The sequence below is a fragment of the Lissotriton helveticus genome, chromosome 3_1 (assembly GCF_964261635.1).
Source record: "Lissotriton helveticus chromosome 3_1, aLisHel1.1, whole genome shotgun sequence".
NCBI lineage: Eukaryota > Metazoa > Chordata > Amphibia > Caudata > Salamandridae > Lissotriton > Lissotriton helveticus.
The window spans coordinates 1,314,541,890-1,314,565,256 of NC_136061.1; the positions used below are offsets into that span (position 1 = coordinate 1,314,541,890).

Below are 23,367 nucleotides of genomic sequence, written 5' to 3' on the forward strand. Positions count from 1 at the left end.
ACAGCGGACCGGGCAGCGCTCCAGGACGCGTACTTTTCGCGCAACGGAGCTTTGTGAAGCGAAGCTGATTGGTTCTCCGGCGTCTGTCAACATTCCAAACAGTCCGTAGCGGCCGCCATCTTGTCTCTCGGTAGGATCGAGAGACAAGAGGAGGCGAAAGCGAAGGGGCAAATGACCATAAGGGGGAATAGTAGATCCTCGCTGACCCCCTAGGTTTGATGTGGAGGTTTTAAAAGGGCCCCGCGGGGCAAAAAAAATAAAAAATAATAATAATCGAACGGCTGAATGGATTTGCACGAAACTTGGTAAAATATTAGGGACTGGTAGCCCGATGTGCCTTTGCTAGGTCTCAATATATGTGCTCCAGTGGATTTTGAGAAATTAACATTCAAAAAAAGATATATATCTGTAACAGCGCTCCGCTTCGCGTAACGGAGGTTTGCGACGCTGATTGGTCATTCTGTCACTGGGCTATAGTTGGGCTACATCTGGCTGATATTTGGGCTACATTTGTTTTTTTTCGTCTCTGGCGGCCATCTTTGGGCTACATTGGGCTTCATTGGGCTTCATTGGGCTACATTGGGCTACATTTGGGTTCCAACATATATATAGGCCAATGTAGCCCAATATATATTTTTCAAAGTTAATTTTCGTAAAAACCACTGGAGCATATATCTTGAGACATAGCAAAGGCACATCGGGCTACCAGTCCCTACAATTTTGCCAAGTTTCGTGCAAATCCATTCAGCCGTTCGAGCTAAAAGTGAGTCCAACCGCCCTATGGAAATGAAGGAAATGAATGGGTAATTTGTAATTAGCAAATAGCTCATCGCAAACTAGGAATGGTAAAGAATCGCTATTTATTCCTTAAAGTTCGCTATTTAGGAAATGCAAAAAACTTTGATGATACATATGGCGGTTCATCTCTAACAAGATAAGAAGCATAGGGATAGATTTATGATGACTGGCGCATCACCAGGGATGTGTTAGTCATTCTGTGCCACTGTTCCGTCACCTATGGTGTGCTGCATTTACAATGCGGCGCATCATGGGGCAAAAACAGCACAGATGCGTGATGTATCTGTGCCGTAAAGGTGGCGCATTGCTGGAGTTGTATCGCAAGTGTGATGAAGCTCCAGCAAGGGTCGGGGGTGCCCCTGTCGCAGGGTTTCTGTTCTCACACAGAACTGTGGACAGAGGATTGGAACCTCGGCGAATTAGGGTGTCCCAAAACTCACCTTAGTAATCAAAAACCCCTTAGCAAGCTAGGTACAGTGTCACATTGGATATAACAAACTCTCAATGTTTAGACAATCCAGAATATGAACTTATAGTACCTCAGGATACGTGGAACTCATGAACAGTCGGTCGTTATATATTTCTTAGAAACCAGAACATGGAGTTAAGAAGAACACATGTGTATTTGAAATGTTTATTTACTAATGCCGTCTTCTCAGGCGTAGTATCTTAGATAATACAAGTACACATATTATCAGTAGCAAAATTACCAGCATAGTTACTAGTACATAAAAAGCGAATGGTGACAGTATGTTAACATGCTGTAAATGAGTAAGAGTTAGCAACACTTATAAGCAGCCGCGGGCCGTGGAGGGAGTTACGGTGGGGCAGGGAGGCGGGGAGGGGGAGGGGCAGGGTGGAGAGGGCTCCACCCTGCTTCTCCCCCTCCCCCCTGCCTCACCGTAACTCCCTCCACGGCCCGCGGCTGCTTATATCTCACCCTCCCTAATACACATATTATATTATTTGCTAAGAAGGTCTCTTTGTGTTGGTTTAGGGCGTGCCCATACTTTAGTGTCTTAGATTTGAAGGAATCACATCAGCATACACCAGCTCTCTCTTCATGTGAACCGCATCAAGTGTTGTGTATGTGTGTTCGGCAAAGCAATATAAAACCCGCCTCATGCCCAGAATTGGCAGAAGCTGCACTTATGTTATGAGTATGAAGTCGTGGAGATCAGACCTCATAACAATTCTGTATCGTGTTGTTCTTGAAACTTTAGCACTCGCTGTACAGATATAGTTTAACAAGCAAAGCAGATAGTAGAGCAATAACATATTATTCTCATGTAAACCACGATGAACTACTAGGTTGAAAGCTAAAGCAACAACTAAGTGTCGTGTGCAGAAGTTGCAAAAAAGGAAAAATGGCGTTTAAACCGGTAATGAGCCCATGCTAACTTAACACGGTGTAAAGATATCCAGGACGTAGATGACACCTCCCCATGATCCGGAAACGAACTGAATAAGATAATAGAAGTGCCATCTCATGAGAGCAGATTGCAAGTTTATATGTGGACGGTCCGCAAGGTAAAGCATTAAAAACTAGGAAAATTTAATGCTAAAGAAAAATAAAACAGCCAAGTACTTTATCGAGTCTTAAGCCAATAGGCAAGGTAAATAATAAAAACTTGACAAATAAGTCAATGAATTGTCAATGAAATGCTAGTACTCAGCATATCAAACATGAAAAAGGTCTATGACATAACTGTGTATGCAAAATAAGCTGCAACAGCCTCCAATAGGAAGTCACCGTCTTCATCCGAAAACAGTTCAGCCATCCAATTTAAAAGCGGAAAAGAACATACGTGCTCTCCCAGCACCGGATCCTCTATCACCATCAGAGGACAGCTCGGTGGGTTTTCAAGAAAGCTCTGTTCCAAGAAAGACTGTGTTGCCGCCAGTAAATTCCAGGGACCAATTAGTCCATGCATCAATGCCACAGCCATAATCCTTTCGCCAGGACAAACCAACTCGTGAGTAATGATAGGAGTCATCAGCTGATTAAAGTCGACGTCAGGAGAAACCGGTCCGCAGAGACACAAATCAATGGCCCAATCGAAATCACAGGTCAGGCAGTGAAATACAGGCTGGACACAGGTGAAGTAGGAGAATCGAAAAGATAATCCATATGCCGTGCTTAATATCGCCAACGGCATTGTGCCATAATATTCTAGCATGCGATTGCGGAACAGTGTCAGCAGCTGCAGGGCGGGAGGTTGCATAGGAGGGACATCCATATTTAAAAATGTAAAAAAGCACAAGAGCGTCCGCTGGTAATGCAAGTAAAAATGGCAATCCACGAAGCAGAGTGGAAAAAATCGAATGAAAGAAAGCAGGGATGACTCCAAAGATTTTCTCAAATGAAGTCACGAGACCACTGGTAACAACTTTAAAAAAGTGCGCCAGGGCCTTTGTGGAGGATGCGTTAGAGATAGTCCGAACCATCTTGCTGAAATGGAAAGGCAAATCTGAATTGAAAAGGGTCTGCACCTCTGTACGGGTGTTCGCTATGTGAAGCACGAAAGTTTCACGGGCCGAACTCAAGGCCACCTCTCTCTGAGACAAAAGAGCTCTTATCTTGCCATGCCGTTGAAATCTGCTCCCAAGGTTGGTATTTGTGGCGAGATTGAAAACTCCCTATGTTCATGTGTGGGAGGAAATAGAACATTTCTGCAGCAAATAACCCGTTCACTTACTGTTACGATAAAAGGAATACTTTTAATTAACCCAGAACAATCTTCATTATTGAGCATCAAATAACTACCATTTTCCAACAACTTGAACGTGGGGATGATAGCAGGAACTGGCGTGCCTTGCAACACGCAAGCCATATTTGGTCGGTGTTTGTTGCATGAACCGTGTAACTGTATGTGCCTACACATTAGTGAATGATCTGGCGTCTCAGTGCATTCCTCTCCATTCAGATAAACTTCTTGATCATCTTTGAAACATCTGTATGTGTATGGAAGCGACCAGACCTCATGAAGAAAAGCACTACCTAAAGGTTCATAACGACCTATTGGTATATATTTCATACAATTTGAAAACTTATATAAAGCAAAAGGCAGCGTTATTAAACCGTGGATAAGGCACGTTGCCAAAAAACCCGCAATCCTCTGCTGATGATGTCACTGAGCATGTCATGAATGATGTAATATGTGACATCATCAGCAGTGGATTACGGGTAATAGTATCTCTAGTTTACTCCCCTATAGCTGTCTTTCTTTTAACATAAGTGTCTGTTTCCTTCCCTTATACTTACTGTTTTTGGTTCGCTTCCGGTTCGCGTACCGGCGAGCGAACTGGGAAGCGAACTAAGAGAAATAGAGGTTGGCACAGTTCCAAATATTGTACCAATTTTTTAATAACGGGGAGGTAGTTCTGAAAAGAACTTTTTTTTTTATTGTTTTTGTTGTTTTATATTTTTTTTATTATTTTTCGGAACATTTTTTTACTTTTTTTGAATTTTTCTGAACAGTTTTATATTTTTTTGGGTTTTTCTTGGAGGGGGCAATGAAAACGATTCATTGTAAAGGGCTCAACAGGAGCAACAAAACAAAAAAAGAAGTATTTATTATTTTGGGCGTTTCGTACAAACTTGTATATGATAGTCAATAGCTCTGTTGATCAGAGTGATGCTTCTTTCTCCGTAGGAAATGAATCCATCGCAAAATACGCAGATGTGTTTTACTTCACCAAATTTCATTTTTATATTTGGCACCATCTCCCTGCCCTCTGGTCCCGTTACTTCCGGTACAACAGATCTTCTGGCCATAATAGGGAGATTATCTAGGTCGTTCCGAAACTGTGCAGCACTGTAGTTGTTAGGATGCCACCTAGTCATATGGCGATGCATTGTGTAGTTTCCGAAACTGTATTTTTTCTCGGTTCCTCTGGACAGTCTATCTTGACATATAAGGCAAGTTACGTATCTTGCATTTACTTTTTTCTGACCTTTGGGAATTTTAAAAAATTGCCAAATGAAGTTTTCTTTCCGGTGAGACGTCCTGGGCTGCTCAGGCAAAAACTGCCTCTCTTCGTGCTCGTCGTCCTGTTCCTCTTCTTCCTCTTCTTGTTGAATTATAACTTGAGCAGGTGGTCCACTCTTCCTTGGATGTGGTGGAGGTGGTGGGGAAGCACCAGCTGAAGCTACTAAAGAAGCCATTGCTCAGTGATCACAAAGGGTCTTTCGCTCACAATGATGAAAGTCAGAGTGAGGAAAGAAGGAGGGATTTTCATCATTTGGGAAAAACAAGAGTTCTCAACCAATGAAAAGTGTTCATTTTAGATTATATGACAGTCTTACATCATTAGGAAACCAAAAGTGAAATGAACCAATGAAAAGTGTTATTACCAAGTCACATGACCTGCTGTGTTTACGTTAAGCGCTTTGCAGGGCCTCCCGGTTTGCTTCCAGAAACCTGCGCTTTGCTACTCGCTTCGCGTACCAGTTCGCTAACGTAGCACGTCATATGACGTATCACGCGACAACGCGAAACGTCATGCGGACGGGAGGCGCCACGATGTTGTTTTCTAACGCGGCAGTTGCGGTAAAGAAACGTTTACCGGCTCGCGGTCTATTTCGCGGCATCAAGGTCAGCTAACGGGAAGCTTCACGATTCGCGAAGTGGGAACGAAGAAAAAAAAATATTAAAAAAAAAAATTATTCATAAACATATAAAATATATTTTTGGATTTAAAGAAGAATACATTTTACAGCTACAGATATTAGCTGTTAAAAAACCAATGAAATTCACTGAAAAAACCATAGGTTATAGACCATATATAGTTAGGAATTAGCATTTACAAAACCTTGAAAATTCACTGAAAAAACCATAGGTTATAGACCATATATAGTTAGGAATTAGCATTTACAAAACCTTATTTTACTCACACAAAACCATTGAAATTCCATATATAGTTAGTTGCACTAACTATATATCGCGCACCCGCAATCCACTGCTGATGATGTCACATATTACATCATTCATGACATGGTCAGTGACATCACTGATGACATCACTGATGACATCTCAAATGACATCACTGATGACATCACTGATGATATCATTCATGTGACAATACAATGCATCTCCTCACATTTTAATATAACCTCTGTTTCACCCAGTGTTAAATACAGAGTATAATTTTTGAAACCATTGACACACCAATACTAGTTACTACATACGCACTCACTGATTCCTACGTCTACACACACCTTCACTCATTCACCCATACAATCATTCATACATACAATCACTCATCTTTACAACACTATCATATGCACTCATACACCTATACAGACAGTCAGTCTGCCACTCATCCATGGAGTTACTCACTCACCTAGTCAGTCATGTAAAGAATCAATGACACTTCCATTTTCTTGTATATACAGTTAAACATAGAGCACCTTACATTTTCAAACATATACTAACACATACTTACCTTCTTATACAATCATTGATACAAGTACACATTGATCTGCACAGAGTCACACACCTCCCAGCCAGCCACACACACACTCAGTCTCCCATACAAATACTTGGGCAATCAATCAATAACCCATATAGTTACTCATACAGCTACTGATCAACACATGCAGCAGTTTACAGAACAACAGACATAATGATGCACAAATTAAGACAGTTTAGTCACTAACCCATGCACTCAGTGAGACACATTTAATCACTCACTCATACAGTTAGTCATGCACCTACTAAATCCTTCGTCCAGACACTTACACATCCACTCAATCTTCAATATGTAAGACATATTTAAACTTTACAGAAACAAAAAATCACTGGATGTTGTTATCAGTCATGTCATCAGTGATGTCATTTGAGATGTCATCAGTGATGTCATCAGTGATGTCACTGACCATGTCATGAATGATGTAATATGTGACATCATCAGCAGTGGATTGCGGGTGCGCGATATATAGTTAGTGCAACTAACTATATATGGAATTTCAATGGTTTTGTGTGAGTAAAATAAGGTTTTGTAAATGCTAATTCCTAACTATATATGGTCTATAACCTATGGTTTTTTCAGTGAATTTTCAAGGTTTTGTAAATGCTAATTCCTAACTATATATGGTCTATAACCTATGGTTTTTTCAGTGAATATATATATATGTATATATATATGTATATATATATATATATATGTATATATATATATGTATATATATATATATATATATATATATATGTATATGTGGCCAAGGCCTCTGTGAAGGCCGAAACGTTATGTTGACGAAGGTGCCGATTAAATAATCTACTCACCTGAATTTTGGGTCTCGTGTTCCTTGCTGCTGCGGCGTCCAGGAGTTTGTGGAAGTGCCCTCCAGTGTCGAGCGTTCCTGAACATATATATGTAGTTCTCCAGTATTAGGGGTGTCTTTCATAGATTCACATGCCTGAATCATTCCCCGTCGTCGGAGTGGGAGTCCCACGGTACATAAAAAAGCAATAATATGCCATAAATATGTAGTAATACTAATAGAAATGAACCAGGAAGTAAAGCAGCCAATGCTACAGTAGGCAAAAAACTTCCACATCTATGACTCTCATAGTCATTATGTATAGTCCAAACTACAGACAATCAGGCGCCAGCACCCACCAGAATGTTCTCCCCAGAGGCTCAGGCTCTCAGATTTTCTACCGCACGTCGTGTGAAAGGGAGTCTCCCTGAGCTCTGCTCAGTTTCTTACTTCTAACTCCATTTGTTTCTACTTTTAAGGATGTCTTCTAAGAAATCTCGCTTTAGAGCCTGTGATCGCTGTGGTAAGCTTCGGCTTTTTGAAAAAGATCCACATAAAAAGTGTATCTATTGTCTCTACCCAGATCACCAGGCCTCTGACTGTAAGATCTGCAGAACCATGCCTCAAAAGACTCTCAGGGATAGAGAGGGTCGTTTACTTCTGTGGTTGAAAAGGCTAAAGGATTCTTCTAATCCTGCTTCTGAGGTAGGCAGCATTGCCTCTGGTTCTACTTCAGCCTCTAGGAAGAGGCCTGCGCCTGAAGGAATGTCATCTCCTAAGGCTAAGCTGACTAAAAAACAACCACCTTCTAAGGGACTGGATAAGCCTTCAACATCTAAGACTGTCCCCACAACCAAGGGCACTGAAAGTGCTTCTGTTTCCAAAAAAGGGACAAACCTCAAGTTTCCCCAGTCTTCTGAGAGGATTTTACCACAGACATCGTCTCCACCTACTTCGATGTCCTCTTCAGCTTCCTCGTCGACGAGAACGACGACTACAGTGACATCGACGGTAACATTTTCCTCTCCTAAACCTGGTATGGTTATGTCATCGTCGACGGCGTCTCCAACTATGGTATTTGTTTCTGTAAGGCCTGTATCGTCGACGTCCGTCGTCGACGCCTCGTCGTCGACACCTCTAAAAGCTTTACCGTCGACAAAGAAGACTCCGTCGACGAGCTCGTCGTCGGGCTCCACGCCGTCGACGAAGACTGTCCCGTCGACGAAGACTGTCCCGTCGACGAAGTGTGTCCCGTCGACGAAGTGTGTCCCGTCGACGAAGGGTGTCCCGTCGACGAAGGGTGTCCCGTCGACGAAGGGTGTCCCGCCGACGAAGGGTGTCCCGCCGACGAAGGGTGTCCCGCCGACGAAGGGTGTCCCGCCGACGAAGGGTGTCCCGTCGACGAAGGGTGTCCCGTCGACGAAGAGTGTCCCGTCGACGGTGAGTGTCCCGTCGACGACGAGTGTTCCTTTGGCGAAAAATGTCCCGTCGACGAGAGGTGTTCCGTCGACGACAAAACAATCGGGAGGGAATCCTCCGACGACGCCGCAGTTGTCATCATGCACGGCACTACAAGTGTGGTTTCCGTCGACGGTGTTTTTAACGCCACGACAAGCATCAGGGCAAATGCACGAAACAGCAATGCAGCTTTCACCCCTTTGTATTTCACCTCAAAAGGTGTCCTCTGAAGTGCCAGACCAACTTTTGGACTCTGAAAGTGAGGATGAGTTGGTCCAGAATACTTTTGGACAAGCTACTAGTCCATCGGAGTTGCATATTAAACTTCAAGAGGAGGAATGTGATGATTCTCAATCTCCTGTTAATGTATCGATACCAGTGAGTAACCCTGTTGCTCAAGTGCCTTTGGATTTAATATCCAACTTACAATTTATGCTGGACGATTACTATCGGAGGTTCCCACCTTCAGAATCAACAGGTTCTGGACCGGCAACTCCAACTTTGGAAACGCCTCAAACTGTGATCCCACCGGTGTGTCCGCCTTCACACCCACAACCTACTCACGAAGGAGATCCGCAATCTTCGGAAGATGAAGACCAACGGGAAGAGGGAGAAGTGGATGATTTATCAGAGTGGGATGACTATCAGGTACAATCTCCTTCAACATCTCCTCAGACTGCGTCGGCCTCCCCTCCGGTGGATGTGGCTAATTTTCACTTATTGATGGAGCGTGCGACTGAACGCTTTCATATAAAGATGGAACATACGCAACAAGAATGTTTCTTATACGATTTCAAAGATCAGCCTAGACGACAGATAAGAACAATACCCATCGTGGAGTTCATCTGGAAGGAAGGTGTTAAGGTGATGTCAACGCCGGCTTCCATTCCTCCGGTCTTGCCACGAATTGATAAAAAGTATAAAGCTCCTGAAAAGACGCCTGCATGTCTAATTGGACAGGCAAAACTTGACTCAGTAATTGTCCAGGCTGCTCAGAAAAGTTGCCAGACTTGGATCTATTTGCGACAAGTACCAACAGCAAATGCCAGAGCTTCGCAAGCTGGCACCCCCACAAGAATTCTCTGGGGAATGCGTTCTCCATCAATTGGTCTCTGACGTTTGCGTAGGCTTTCCCACCGATTCCACTAGTCCCCAAGGTTCTGCGGAAGATGAAGAAGGAACCTTGCCGACTCATCCTGATTGCGCCCAGATGGCCACGCCAGTATTGGTTTACAGAACTCCTCCTACTGTCAGAGAGCAAGCCAATTCAGTTACATCCAATCCCGAACTTGCTCAGTATTCAGGAAGGTCAGGTCTTCCATCCGGACCCAGCATCGTTGAGATTAGCGGCCTGGCTCCTGAACACCGTGAGTTCGCACACCTGAACATCCCGGAAGACTGTAAAGAGGTGTTGGCCAAAGCTAGAGCGCCCGCTACCATCAAGACATACAGTCTGAAATGGAAACGCTTCTGCATCTGGTGCCGTTCAGCAGGGGTTCACCCTTTTTTAGCAACACCTGAGGAAATTCTTCCTTTTTTCTTGCAGTTAGCACGAACAGGTCTGTCTCATGCTACTTTAAAGGTGTTTCTGGCTGCAATATCCAGATATCGACAGGATGGTTCCAATTCTCTGTACTCAGCAAGAATTATCCAACAGTTCTTTAAAGGCCTCTTTCGAATGTTCCCTCCTGTACGCCGTCCACCTCCTTCATGGCAGCTGAATGTGGTCCTAGGTCAACTAATGCGTCACCCATTCGAGCCCATCCATAAAGCCGACTTGAAGTTTCTTTCGTGGAAAGTATCACTGCTCTTAGCATTAACATCCGCCAGGAGGGTTAGTGATATCCAAGCTTTCACTGTGCATCATCCTTTCCTGCAATTCACAAGCGATTCTGTGATACTTCGCACAAATCCTAAATACATTCCGAAGGTACCTTCGGATTTCCATCTGAACGAACCTGTTGTTCTTAAATCGTTCTTTCCTGACCCGCAAACACCTGCGGAAAGAGCTTTACACTCGCTTGACATTAGAAGATGTCTTAAATTCTATCTGCAAAGAACGTCTACTGTACGCACTTCTGACCAGTTGTTCGTTAGCTACGGTGCGATTCGTAAGGGGCAGGCAGTATCAAAACAGACTATTGCAAGATGGATAGCTGCTGCCATTGCCTTTTGCCATGCACAGGCTGGGAGACCTTTACCATCTGCGCCCCGAGCGCACTCTACTAGAGCGGTCTCTTCATCTACGGCCTTATTTGCTGGAGTTCCTCTTCAGCAGATCTGCAAAGCGGCTACTTGGGCGAGTCGCCATACCTTTACCAGACATTACTGTCTAGAGTCAATCAGCGAAGCTGATACTTCTGTGGGTCGAGCTGTTCTACGGAATCTGTTTCATTAAGGTGAGCCTCTGTTTCCCACCTCCTTGTTTCTGCTGTCAGACGCTTCTTATATATTATGTTTTCACATATTTCCATGATTGCATTATGTTATGCTTTATACTATATGTGTATTTTCACTTTGCATTGTTATTTGCATTACTAACTGACAAGCTTGACGTCATGGGCGTCTGTTCAGCAAGAATATGTACTGCTAGCTACTCTGATTCAGGCATGTGAATCTATGAAAGACACCCCTAATACTGGAGAAGAACAATAGTTACTTACCTGTAATCTGTGGTTCTCCAGTATTGGTGTCTTTCATAGATTCACATGCAACCCGCCCACCTCCCCTCAGAGGCTTTTAGGCTATTATGTTTACCTTAACTCCTTGCGAGAAAATCTGAGAGCCTGAGCCTCTGGGGAGAACATTCTGGTGGGTGCTGGCGCCTGATTGGCTGTAGTTTGGACTATACATAATGACTATGAGAGTCATAGATGTGGAAGTTTTTTGCCTACTGTAGCCTTGGCTGCTTTACTTCCTGGTTCATTTCTATTAGTATTACTACATATTTATGGCATATTGTTGCTTTTTTATGTACCGTGGGACTCCCACTCCGACGATGGGGAATGATTCAGGCATGTGAATCTATGAAAGACACCAATACTGGAGAACCACAGATTACAGGTAAGTAACTATTGTTCGTATATACCTCAGGGGTGAACCAAGTGGTACGCTTAGCGGGTCTGTTGCTGGTGGTATTCTTTGTGGGGGCTATGGTGTTGGCGGCTGAGGCAATCTAGTTGGAGAACGCTGAGTTCAAGGGTGTCAGAGGGGAAGGGTCTTATTTCTTTGAGGGTGGAGATCCAAAGGGGTTCTGTGATACTTCTCCAGTTTTGGTATGGGTGGGTGGGAAGTCTTGCCTGAGCCTCAAGCGGGCCATCGAGCGTGAAGTGGATGATGTTATGGTCTGTTCAGTTCAGCTTTGTTGTGTGGGTGAACTTGACTCTGTCACTTGTGGAGAAGTTGGGTTTAGTGTGTGCCCTTGCCTGTGTATGGGGGTGGTGACCAGCTGTGAGAGGCCAATGTTGCTCAAATTCTCAAGGAGGTGGTTGAGTTGGCATCATTGGGGTTTCTAGGTGGAAGTTCAGTTCTCCCAGGAACATGTCTTGGTTGGAGTCAATTGCCAGGGGGCTGTGAAGTCTGGGATGGAGTTGCAGAAGCTGAGGCGTGGCCGGGCGGTCTGCAGGCGAGGGTTCCTCTGATGATTGTTCCGGCGCCTAGTTGTATCTGAAAGTTGAGGTGATCCATGATTAGTGTTGTGTTGTCATTTGAGGCGGTGCATTTGAGGGAGTCCTTGTTGATGATGGCAATGCCTCTGCTGTGTCTTCCGTGGCGGTCGTGGTGGATCAACTTGTATCTGAGGGGAGTCGCAGTGGTGATGTCCGGTGCCGATGAGAGGGTGAACCAGGTTTCTGTTATGAACATCACACCGGGAATTAGCAAGATGGGTGCGAGCGGAATGCGGGGTGAGACATAGATTAGTGTATAGCGGGATTGACCAAGGGGGTAGAATGGAGTGGGACCTGGTGGAGGTTCGCCTGCAGCAGGAACTGGGGCATTCTGTTGTTAACTGGGTGTTGTCTGCATATTTGACCAGATTGACACCATATGCCTTTATCTAAGAGATTAGTGGACTTGTGTAAACGTTGAATAAGACAAGACTGAGCGCTGAGCCCTGCGGAGCTCCCTGACCCAAGCTTTTAAATTCTGAACAATAAGGGGGCAGTGCTACTGCCTAACACCTGTCAGTCAGGTAGTATTCCAACCACTTCAGCATTATGCCCTTCACTCCAATCATGGCAAATCTGTTTAGCAGGATCTTATGGTTGACCGTGTCAAAGGCCGCCGGCAGGTCAACCATGACCAAGGCTGTCTGCTGACCATTTTCGACCCTCATTCGTAGCTCATCCATGGCAACAAGTAAAGTTGACTCTGTGCCATGACATGGCCTGAACCCAAATTGTTTGTCCTCTATGAGACAGTAATTCACAAAGTATTTGTACAGCTTCTCACTCACATATCACTCCAGTACCTTCACTTGAAAGGGAAGGAGAGATATTGGCCTATGGTTACTCACTGTCATAGGGTTGGCTGCAGGCTTTTTTTAAAAAGGGGGTAGCTATTGCCTTTTTCCACAAGGGTGGTGCAACACCACTTTCCAGTGATTGGTTGCCAGAGCAGTCGAGTGGGAGGGATGAGTTCAACTTCCATCTTTTCCGACCCCCTCATAGGGAGGGGATCAAGCGGTGGGCCTGATGGGATTGATCCCACAAAAGAGCAGAAACCTATGTCTGTGATAGGTTCATGTGTGTTCAAACTGTAGGCCTGAACCTCTATAGGGTCTATCCAAGTCTTCTACCCCCTAATTTATACTATCTCACCCAAACCATTCGGGTTAGTCTGATCGGGAGGTGGGGTGGGGGGGGGGACTTCCAATGTCACTAAGGATTTTATTGATCTTCGCGTCAAAGAAATCATGTAGATAATTACAAAGCTCTTGGGATGAAGTTATATCCTGTTTGCCACAATTCGGGCTTGATAGATCACTTAGGGTATCAAAGACCTTCTTTGGACCATTTGTAGCATTAAGAATGGAATTAGCATAATACTCAGCCTTGGCTTTAGCAACCTTAATTTTATAGTCGCAGAGCGCAGCTTCTAAAATATATTTCAATTTCGTTATAACAACTTCGACATTTATGCCCAAGCTTCTTACAGACTGATTTTACTACTTTTAAACTTGGTCAGTGGAATTGCTCTATCCAGAGTGCCTATGATCACCTGTTCATAGGCTGTGTAATTCGACTCCACAGTGATCATAGGGGCGAAGGTGTTTACAAAGTTGAAAAATGGTCCTGAAGTGGGCCTCTTCAGTTTGGACCATGCCATTCCTATCCGAGAGGCCGTCATGACCGATATAGGGGAACAAAGACTCTTCACTGATATGTGAAAAGAGATTAGATCATGGTACATCCAGTGGAGAGTTATTTTTTCTTCTATGCAGATCAATTCCTCAGGGGCAAAGATCAGGCAGGTCCATAGTATGACCTGCCTGATGGGGCCATAAACATGTTGATTTAAAGACCCAGATCTTGACAGGCGCCTTGTAGCTCCTTGAAGGGGGAGGAAGCACCATAAGTTGAAGTCCCCAAAAATAAGAAAATTGGAATGAGACAGTGCCATGTTCAAAATGGACTTCAATCAACGAGTGGAGCTGTAAGATTGGGTAAATACTTGTAATTGTGCATTAAAGTGTGAAAAGCACGACAGTCGGCATATTATTCCCCTTGTTTCGAGAATACTTGTAGTAGGGGCTTTTTATCACTTCCGATGAATTCTGTTCCCCTGGGTATCACATTTCATCAAGTTAAATGAATTGCACACTACCGCCTTCAGCACCAATAATCAGGGAATTTTAAGCGAATGATTGTCCTCACTTTGAGGCTTCTAATACTATTTAACAAAGTGCTTGTATATATACTCTCTATGTGTTATGTCTTATGTCTTTAAGTGCTGCTATCGTTCATGTACATGCTGTTTTTAGATGATGTGTGAAATGTTCTTACAGGTGTACAAGAGTGCCAGCAAACGTAAAGCTCATATCTTAAAGAATCATCCTGGTGCTGAACTACCGCCAAGCATCCGGAAGCTCCGTCCTGCTGGACCAGGAGAGCCAGACCCCATGCTGAGCACGCACACTCAACTCACAGGAACAATAGCCACCTCTCCTGTCTGTTGTCCACATTGCGCGAAGCAGTACAGCAGCAAGGTACAGTCTCCCTCGATATTTAAGCTACAATGTTATAAGTGCATTAATCAAGAAAGGGATGTTCTCTCAATAACTTGAGAACTGGGGCTTTCCATTTTGAAACCAATTTTGGATGTTAGTTCCCGAGAAGAATCGTCTTTATACACCATGTAAAAGTGGAATTAGGCATGCATTTTTCTACCCTAGTGTATGTGATGCTAGGAGAAAGTATTTATTCAACTTGTGGTGTACATTAAATGATAGGACCCAGAGTGATGGTTTCTACTGAATTTATGGTGCAGACTGCTACATTGTAACAAAACGTTTGGATTTTTTAAGACTTTATTTTTTTACCTCTTTTGTAACAGAGTTTCTTTTTGATTTTAGATGAAAGCAAATGTATGTTGATGCAAAAGTAATTTGAGGTATATTGGTTCTGGGAGGAGTAATGATCATTTAAAAAATAAAGAATGGATTTGAATTACATTTAACTTATAGTATTTATTGTACAGGTACACTCATTTTGAGCCTTTACTTGTAAAATTATATAGATCGTTAAATTATCAGAATGGGTTCCATGTAATTGTTTTCCTGGATATCTTTTGCTAACAGAACTTTTCCAAACCATCTCTTAAAATATTATTGTTTCTCTATGTAGTTTGTTTTGACTATACAGTGTTGTATAGAGGACCATAGCATTGTAGAGTGGAGTAGAGTGTTGTACAGTGGCATACAATATAGTACAGTGAGTATAGACAGTAGTAAAGTGTCAGAGAGTGGCATACAGCGTTGTAGAGTGAAGTTGCATAGAGTACAGTAGGGTGTGAAACAGTGGAGCTGCGTAAACTGGGTTGTTTTATAGTATTGTAGAGTGAGGTAAAGTCTTGTACAGTAGAATCTGATAGAGACTACTATCCGCAGATTCCTTAACGTAGAATTATCCCCAGGCGTGAGACTGGATCCGCAAAACTTTTTGCCACAGCATCCCTGCGTGCCCGGGGGACGGCACCACGTGACTCCGCCGTGACATCCTCCGCGTCCGTGACGTCAGCGAGGATACATAAGTCCCACCCCGGCGCGCCTACGTCAGTTTTTTCTCTTTCCGCGTGCAATGTGGATCCAGTTGAGCCCTGGCCTGTTTTCAGGCCTTCTATCCCTTTTTTCACATTCAGTGGAATGGTGTGCGAAGGCCTTCGGGCTTCAAGACTTGTCCCTCTTGTGCACGTCCCATGTCGGCGACGGACCCTCACCCAATTTCCATGTGGTGCCTGGGTGAGCACCATGACTCGGAGAGCTGTGACGCCTGCCAGCACCTTAAGCCTAAGTCACGGCGGGAGCGCCGGATGAAGTTGCTGTCAGCGTGCTTATCCAGGTTGGTGTCCTCTCAGCGTCCGTCTCCCACCTCGGAAGCAAGGAACCGCCGGTTTCGTCTGCGACAACGTCTTTCGCCGCGGCCCCTTGGGCTTGTCTCATCGGCTGGTAGGTCCTTCAGTTTGTCTCCGCCGCCTTGTACTCCTTCCACGGCGGGCTCCGTCTCCCCCCCGGGACGTGAGCCCCCTCCTGTCGCCTCCCTACCCGCCGTTTCCCGACGCGGAGGTGACTAGGGCCCAAATGACAGCCTACGCTGCAGGATTCTTTGGCCCCTTTTCTCCACCTCCTGAGACGTCCGCGGATCCCTTGCCTCACGTGGGGACTTCCTCGGAGTCACCGGCGGCTCAGGCCCCGGCCCCGAAGGTTTCGGCTCCAGGTCGTAGTAGAGTGGTGCCGTCGGAGTGTGGTCCTTCGGGGCTCCCCTCTTCGGCGCCTAGCGTCCCTGTCTCACTGCAAACTCCAATGGGGCTCCCTGTGGCATTGCAGGTGATCGCCGGGACCCCGGGCTTGTCCCCGGGTCGCCCTCGGCCCACTGAGCAGGCAGCTGCCTCACCAGAGGTCGAGCCGGTGCCGCTTTGGCACCAGGGACCTGCTCCCCGGCTCCGGTGGAGTCACGGGTCGAGGCAGGGACCTGGGGTTCTTCCGGGAGTCCCCCTCGGTCCTCGGCGCGGGCTACTGCTCCATCTGAGGCCGTGCCGGCGCCACAAGTGGCCATTCTGGCGCCGCCTGACGCCGATCAGGCGCCGATGGCGAACTCCACGGAGCTGCGCCGGCGCCGGGTTCTGGGTTCGTCTCCTGAAGTCCCTTCGTCTCTGGAGGCCTGTCATCTGTTGCTGTGTTCCTCCCCGGAGTCAGGGCGCCGTTTCGTAGCCTTTTCGCCGGCATCTTCTAGGGCAGGCTCTTCGCCGTCCCTACAGCCAAAATCCTCGAACCCTTCTTTCCCTGGCTCGCGGAGGGCTTCTCCACCGGGCTCTCCACTTTCCCTGAGGCCCCTCCGGTTCCTCATATCTCTGTGGATCCTCCTCTATGCCGGGGCTGGCCGCTTCCCCCTGGACTTGGGAATGGGTGGCTCAGCCTGCAACCGTCACCCACGGAGGAATTGCTTTCACCTCCGCGGCGCCCTACTGAGGCCAGTGTTGCCTTTTACAGGCTATTTCCATGGCTGCTGGTATTCTGCAGGTGGGTGAACCTGTCACTCCATTTCCCACAGACAACCTCTTGGAGATTCTCCACCAGGGCTCTGGTGAACGGGGGTTGTTCCTTCCTTTTGAAGCGTCACTCCATAAATCTCTCATGGGGGCTTGGAGGCGCCCTGCCACGGGCGATCCAGTGCCTCAGGTACTACTGCACCGCCATCATCCTGCTCCGCATGACCCTGTCTGTCTTTCTTTCCACCCTTCTACTCAAGGCGCTCTACTGCATAATGCCTTTCTGTGTTTGCCTGTGGTGTTGTTCCCGCCATCTCGGGAGGCCCGGTGGTTAGATTCATGGGGACGTAATGTCTTCGCTTCTTCCAGTGCTGCCTTGAGAACGCTTTACACTTTGTGTGTGTTGACCAGGGCTACTTCTAGCCTGTGGGATTCTGTGGAGTCCCTTCTTTCTTATGTCTCTCATGAGGGTGCCCGTGCTGATCTGCGGGCCCATGTGTTGGATGGTAGGAAGTTGGCCGTGTTTATCCTTCGTGCGGCTTTGGATGTTGCTGATGCTATTGGCCAGGCTAGTGCCACTTCTGTGACTCTCCGTCGCCATGCTTGGCTACGCAATGCTGTTTTTCCTGAAAATATTAGGGAGCGTCTGGTCGACCTCCCTTTTGACGGGGTCCTGCTGTTTAATACTCATGCAAACTCAGCCATCCAGCGTCTTCCTGCGGGACTTCCTCCTCCTCCTCCTCCTCCTCCTCCTCCTCCTCAGTAGGTGGTTTGTTGATGCTCCGGGTCTTAGTGGGAGGTGTTACTGCTCCTGGAATCTGGTGTGGGGTGAACGTTTCACTTTCTGTGAGAGATACTGTACACTCCATGCCCTGAGTTGGCCTACCTCTTTAGTTGGCTGCCGGTTCAACCCCCGATGGCAAGAGTGTTCTTTTTGGCTGCTTACTAAGCCTTCTGTGGTTTCTGCCGCAGGGTTTCTAATTTGTTCTCTGATGCAGGATTTCTTCCCTAAGAGTGGTTCCCATACTTCTTGGGCCGTGTCCTACCCTACGTGGGGTATTTGTAGCTATTGGATAGCCTGTCTTATACTGGGAAGGGGTGGACTTCCCCATGCGGGGTCCTTGCCCTGCCTGGTGTTGCTGTATGCCGCTGGTGTGTTTTCTTGGGCAACTGCGGCGTTGGGCGGTGTTATGCCTCTGGTTCGCTGTTGTCCTGGTCCTCTGTCTGGTGTCCAGAAGGATTATTTTCCTGTGTTGACGACTTGGTTCGTCCTACTTGTTTCTCCTCTTGTTTTCCAGCTGGTTGCTGGTTGGCACCCAGCGGAGTCCGTCGGTTCTTCTGGTCCGCGGCCAAGGGCCCTGGCGTGAGACCTGGCGCCCCTGCTTCTGGTTTTTCAGGAGCTTCATGGGACTAGGTTTTTCTCTTCCACCCGCCTTATTGCTGAGGCGCTGTTCGGTCTGGCCTGTTGAGATCTAGCTGTGATAAGTTCGGCAGCCCTCTTCGCTCCCGGTGGAGGGCTCTTGCCTTCGTTTCTGCTCTTCTCCTTGGAGTCTCTGGGTTGCTCTTCTTCCCTGGTACCCCTCTGCTTTGCCTGTACCGAGGGGGGGTTGGTGGAGATCCCTGGTACATTAACTGCTGACCTCCTCTTGCGTTGTCTGTACCTAGGGCTTCCGGTGGAGGTCCCTGGTACATTGACTGCCGCTCTCTCTTTTCCTATTGCCTGTCCCTGGGGCTACCGTTGGAGGTCCCTGGTGCCTTGGCTGCTGGTCTCCTTCTGTATTGCTTGTACCTGGGACTTCCTTTGGAGGTCCCTCGCACTTTCGCTAATGGTCTCCTTTCGTAATGCATGTACCTGGGGCTTCCGGTGGAGGTCCCTGGTACATTGGCTGGTGGTCTCCTTTCATATTACCCTCCCTTCTCCGGCTTGGTGAGAACTGGGCTGCCGCTTGCTGTGGTGACACATCCCCTGTGGGGCGGTGTTCTCCGCTACACTGCGGTTCTAGTCTGCTGGGGGGGGGGGGGGAGGAGGACTGGATTTTCCCCCTGTGCCTGTGGCTCGTCCCCTGTTGGGGAGGACTTGGTTATTTCCCTGTCCTGGCGACTGTTCCCTGTTTGAGTCTGGTGTTCGCCTGAGCTGGGGAGGATCTCTTGCAGACCCTCCTTCCCCATGGGTATAGCTACGGTATCTATTCTACGTTAAGGAATCTGCGGCTAGTAGTCTCTATCAGATGTACGAGTTACTTACCTTCGGTAACAATGTATCTGGTAGAGACTATTCTAGCCACAGATTCCTTCATGACCCGCCCTTCCTCTGCGTTCTGCGAGGGCCCTCTGGGTCTTCTGCACTCACCTGCCTCCGGGTGGTTGCCTTTTGTGGGTGTCTTTTTTACTCCCTCCTGCGGTGCATTCTCGCCTTGTTCTCCCATTCTTGACTTTATGGGCACTTCTGCACCCTGATCACTCGTGCTTTTACTTTCCTCTGTTGTTTGCACTTCTGCCTTTGGCAGTCCTTGGGGTTGAGGTGCCTTGGCTGATCTCGACTTTGGCGTTCTGGAGATTTTCTCCCTGCTAGTGTTGTCTGAGGTTGAATGGTCATTGCTCGCCATTCTGACCTTGGTGTCCCTTTCTGTCCGGGCGATGGCTGCAGACTTTTTGGTCTGCTGTGTTTTTTCACATGCTTCTGCCCCGGGGTGGCTGTTGAATTGTTGCAGGATTGCTTTTCAGTAGCGGTGCCCTGTTCTTTCATTCCAGATCTTGGTGCCTCAATACCTGACTCTATTATGGATGGTTCTGTTCCTCACCATTGTTTCTTTCCATTCTGTTTAGCAGGGCTTTTTCGCACACTGTTACAGTTTTTGTTAGTGATGGCTCCGCGTTGTGGCGCGGAAAAGTTCTCAGAAGAAAACTGACGTAGGCGCGCCGGGGTGTAACTTATGTATCCTTGCTGACGTCACAGATGCGGAGGACATCAGGGCGGAGTCATGTAGTGCCGTCCTCCAGCGCGCAGGGATGCTGTAGCAAAAAGTTTTCCTGATCCAGTCTCACGCCTGGGGATAATTCTACGTTAAGGAATCTGCGGCTAGAATCGTCTCTACCAGATACATCGTTACCCAAGGTAAGTAACTCGTATGTCGAGTGGAGTATTGTAACAGTATGGAGCAAAGTACAATAGGGTGTATTGGTGTGTCATAGCGTAAAGTGGCATGGAGTGGAGTGGAGTGGAGTGGAGTGTACTGGTATAGCGTAGGTAGTAACCTGTTCTAAATTAGAGTGGGGTCTCATACAGTAGAGTTGAATTCTGTGTTGCATAGAAAAGTGTTGTATTGTGTAGAGTGTTTTACATTGGAGTGTATAGGGCATGTAGTGAAATATAGAGTTGCACATTGGAGTGTACAGGGATAGAGTGGCTAAGAATGTCGTAGAGTGCCTTGAAGTGTGCCAAACATTCATAGTCGAGTTATATAAAGTGGAGGAGAGTGTCATTCAATGGAGTGGCGAACCCTGTAGGAGCATAGAGTGGATTACCGTAAAGTGGAGTAGTATACAGTGGAATAGCGTATAGTGGAATACTGCACAATGAAATGTAGAAGAGTGGAGTGGCTTAGCTTTGAATAGAGTGGTGTACAGTGGAGTACATAGAGTGGAGTAAGGTACAGTGGATTAGTGTAGAGTGGGGTGGCATACATTGAAGTGGCGTAGCATAAAGTTGAGGAAACTTTAAAAATGTGAGTGTCATCTCATACAGTGGAGTGCTGTGTCGTACAGTGTTGGGAACTGTAGTAGAGTGTAGTATAGTGCTGTACAATGGTGGGTATGGGCATTAAGTTGAGTGCTAATTTGGACAGTGGAGTGTACGGGGATCGAGTGGAGTAGAACCTAGTGGTGTGGCATAGGATGTAGTAGAGTTTTGTAGAGTTGAGTTATATAGAGTGGAGGAGAGTACACTTTAGTGGCGAAGAGTGGACTACCGTACAAAGAATGGAGTGGCATAAAGCGGAATAGCGTAGACTGGAGTGCCGTACTGTGAAGTGTCATAGAGTTCAATAAGGTATAATGTAGGCACATAGAGTGGAGTGGCGTAAAGTGTAATTGCGTATAGTATAGTAGCATACAATGGAGTGGCATACAGCCAAATGGTGTAGACAGCAGTAGTGAATTGTAGCTTGCGGTGGGGTAAAGTGTAATAGCATACAGTGGAGTGGGGTATAGTGGAATACCATACTGTAGGGGTGCAAAGATTGAAGTTACATGCAGCGTAAGAGTGTAGAGTGGAGTGCCGTACAGTGGGATAGCCTTGAGTGGAGTACAGTGGGTGGCTTAGAGTGGAGTGGCTTATACTAGAGTGGTGTACAGTGGAGTGGGGTTGAATGAAATAGCATATAGTAGAATGGCATAGAGTGGTTGACATCCAATTGACTGGAATAGAGCAGCGTATAATTGGAGTGGCATACAGTGGGATAGCATAGAGTGGAGTACAGTGGGGTGGCTTAGAGTGAAGTAGCATAGAGTAGAATAGCGTAGAGTGGAGCGGCTTAAACTGGAGTGGTGTAGACTGGAGTGGTGTACAGTGGAGAAGGGTTGAATTAAATAGCATATGGTGGAGTGGAGTACAGTGGAGTGGTATCCAATGGACTAGTGTAGAATGGAGTAGCACAGAATGGAGTGGCGTGGAGTATGGTTGTGTACACTGGAGTGGTGTAGAGTGGAGTAGCCTGTAGTGGAGTGGCATACAGTGGAATAGCTTAGAGTGGAGTGGTATACAATAGAGTAGCGTAGACTGAAATAGAATGTAGTGGAGTAGTGCAAGTGTAGTGGCATTCAGTTGAGTGGTATACACTGGAATGGAGTTGATTGTAATAGTATACAGTGTAGTGGTGTACAAAGGAGTGGTGTCCAATGGAATAGTGTAGAATGGAGTGGGGTAGAGTAGAGTGGCATACACAGGAGTGTCATATAGTGGTTAGCATACAGTGGAGAGGCATACTGTGGAATGTCGCAGAGTGGAATAACACACTGGAGTAGCGAATAGCTGCGTGGCATACAGTGGAGTGGCATAGAGTAGAGTTGCATACAGTGTAGAGTGTAGTGGCATAGAGTGAAGTTGTGTATATGTCATAACGTAGAGTGGAGTGTTGTACTGTGGAGTTTTGTAGAGTGTCATAGTGTATAATGGAGTAGTGTACAGAGGAGTGGCGTATAATGGAGTGGTGTAGACTGGAGTGACGTACAGTGGGGTGGGGTGGGGTAGAGTGTAATAGCATACAGTGGAGTGGGGTCCAATCGAATGGTGTAGAGTGGCATGCCATACACAGGAGTAGCGTAGATGGAGTAACGTACAGTGAAGTGGCATACAGTGAAATAGCGTACAGTTGAGTGGCATAAAGTGGAACGGACTGACATACAGTACAATGGTGTTGAGTGGAATAGCGTGTAGTGGAGTAGTGTCCAGTAAATTGGAGTACAGTGGAATGATGTAGACTGGAGTAGAGTGGGGGTGGGCACAGTGTATGAGCGTAGAGTGTATCGTGTACAGTGTAATTGCAAAGAGGGAAGTGGGGTAGAGTGGAGTGGATACAGTGGTGTGGCATATGGATGTATGTGAATTTGGCAGGAATGTAGATTATGGTGCGCAGACTAATGCAAAACAGTGAATTGCACTGCCTTGCATTTCTACAAATTTACCAATCAACATAGGGCCATGCGTGGTGGCCTTGCATTGATGTGTAAATATGACTTGAGTATTGCTTTGTTTATGCAGTACTTTTTGTGACACAAGGGTACCACAACCCAACAATACAGTTAGGCCTTGGTTATATTTTGGCCCGTGGTATACCCTAATAACTTTGCAGTATACAGTAGTACATGGCTGTATATAAGTGGGTAATGGTTGCCATATTGTTTTTACTACACTTTGTCTGTGTTCAGCGTTAGGGCCTTAGATATAGGTAAGTAGTTGGTCCCTACCTAGTGCCACTTTAATAAAGGTATAATAGCATCATCTCTCCACCATAATATATAATCCTGCCATATTTCATGAGAATTCATTCAGCCGCTTTCACACTACGCCAAATAAAATAGTCTATAGAAAATGCATTGGTGGAAAAATGCGGTTTGGGACCCCCTTTAATCTTTGTGCCCCC

The 23,367-nt window shown here is 46.3% G+C and overlaps 1 protein-coding gene across 6 annotated transcripts in view; it reads left to right on the forward strand.

Annotated features, from left to right (window-relative positions):
• PRDM10 (PR/SET domain 10) overlaps nucleotides 1–23,367 on the forward strand; it is a 1,331,210-nt gene that overhangs the window by 808,084 nt on the left and 499,759 nt on the right. For all 6 annotated transcript variants that reach the window (XM_078681965.1, XM_078681964.1, XM_078681969.1 and 3 more), the window contains one exon: nucleotides 14,529–14,729. In XM_078681965.1, coding sequence (XP_078538091.1) covers nucleotides 14,529–14,729 — 201 coding nt within the window. The remainder of the gene's footprint in view (nucleotides 1–14,528; nucleotides 14,730–23,367) is intronic.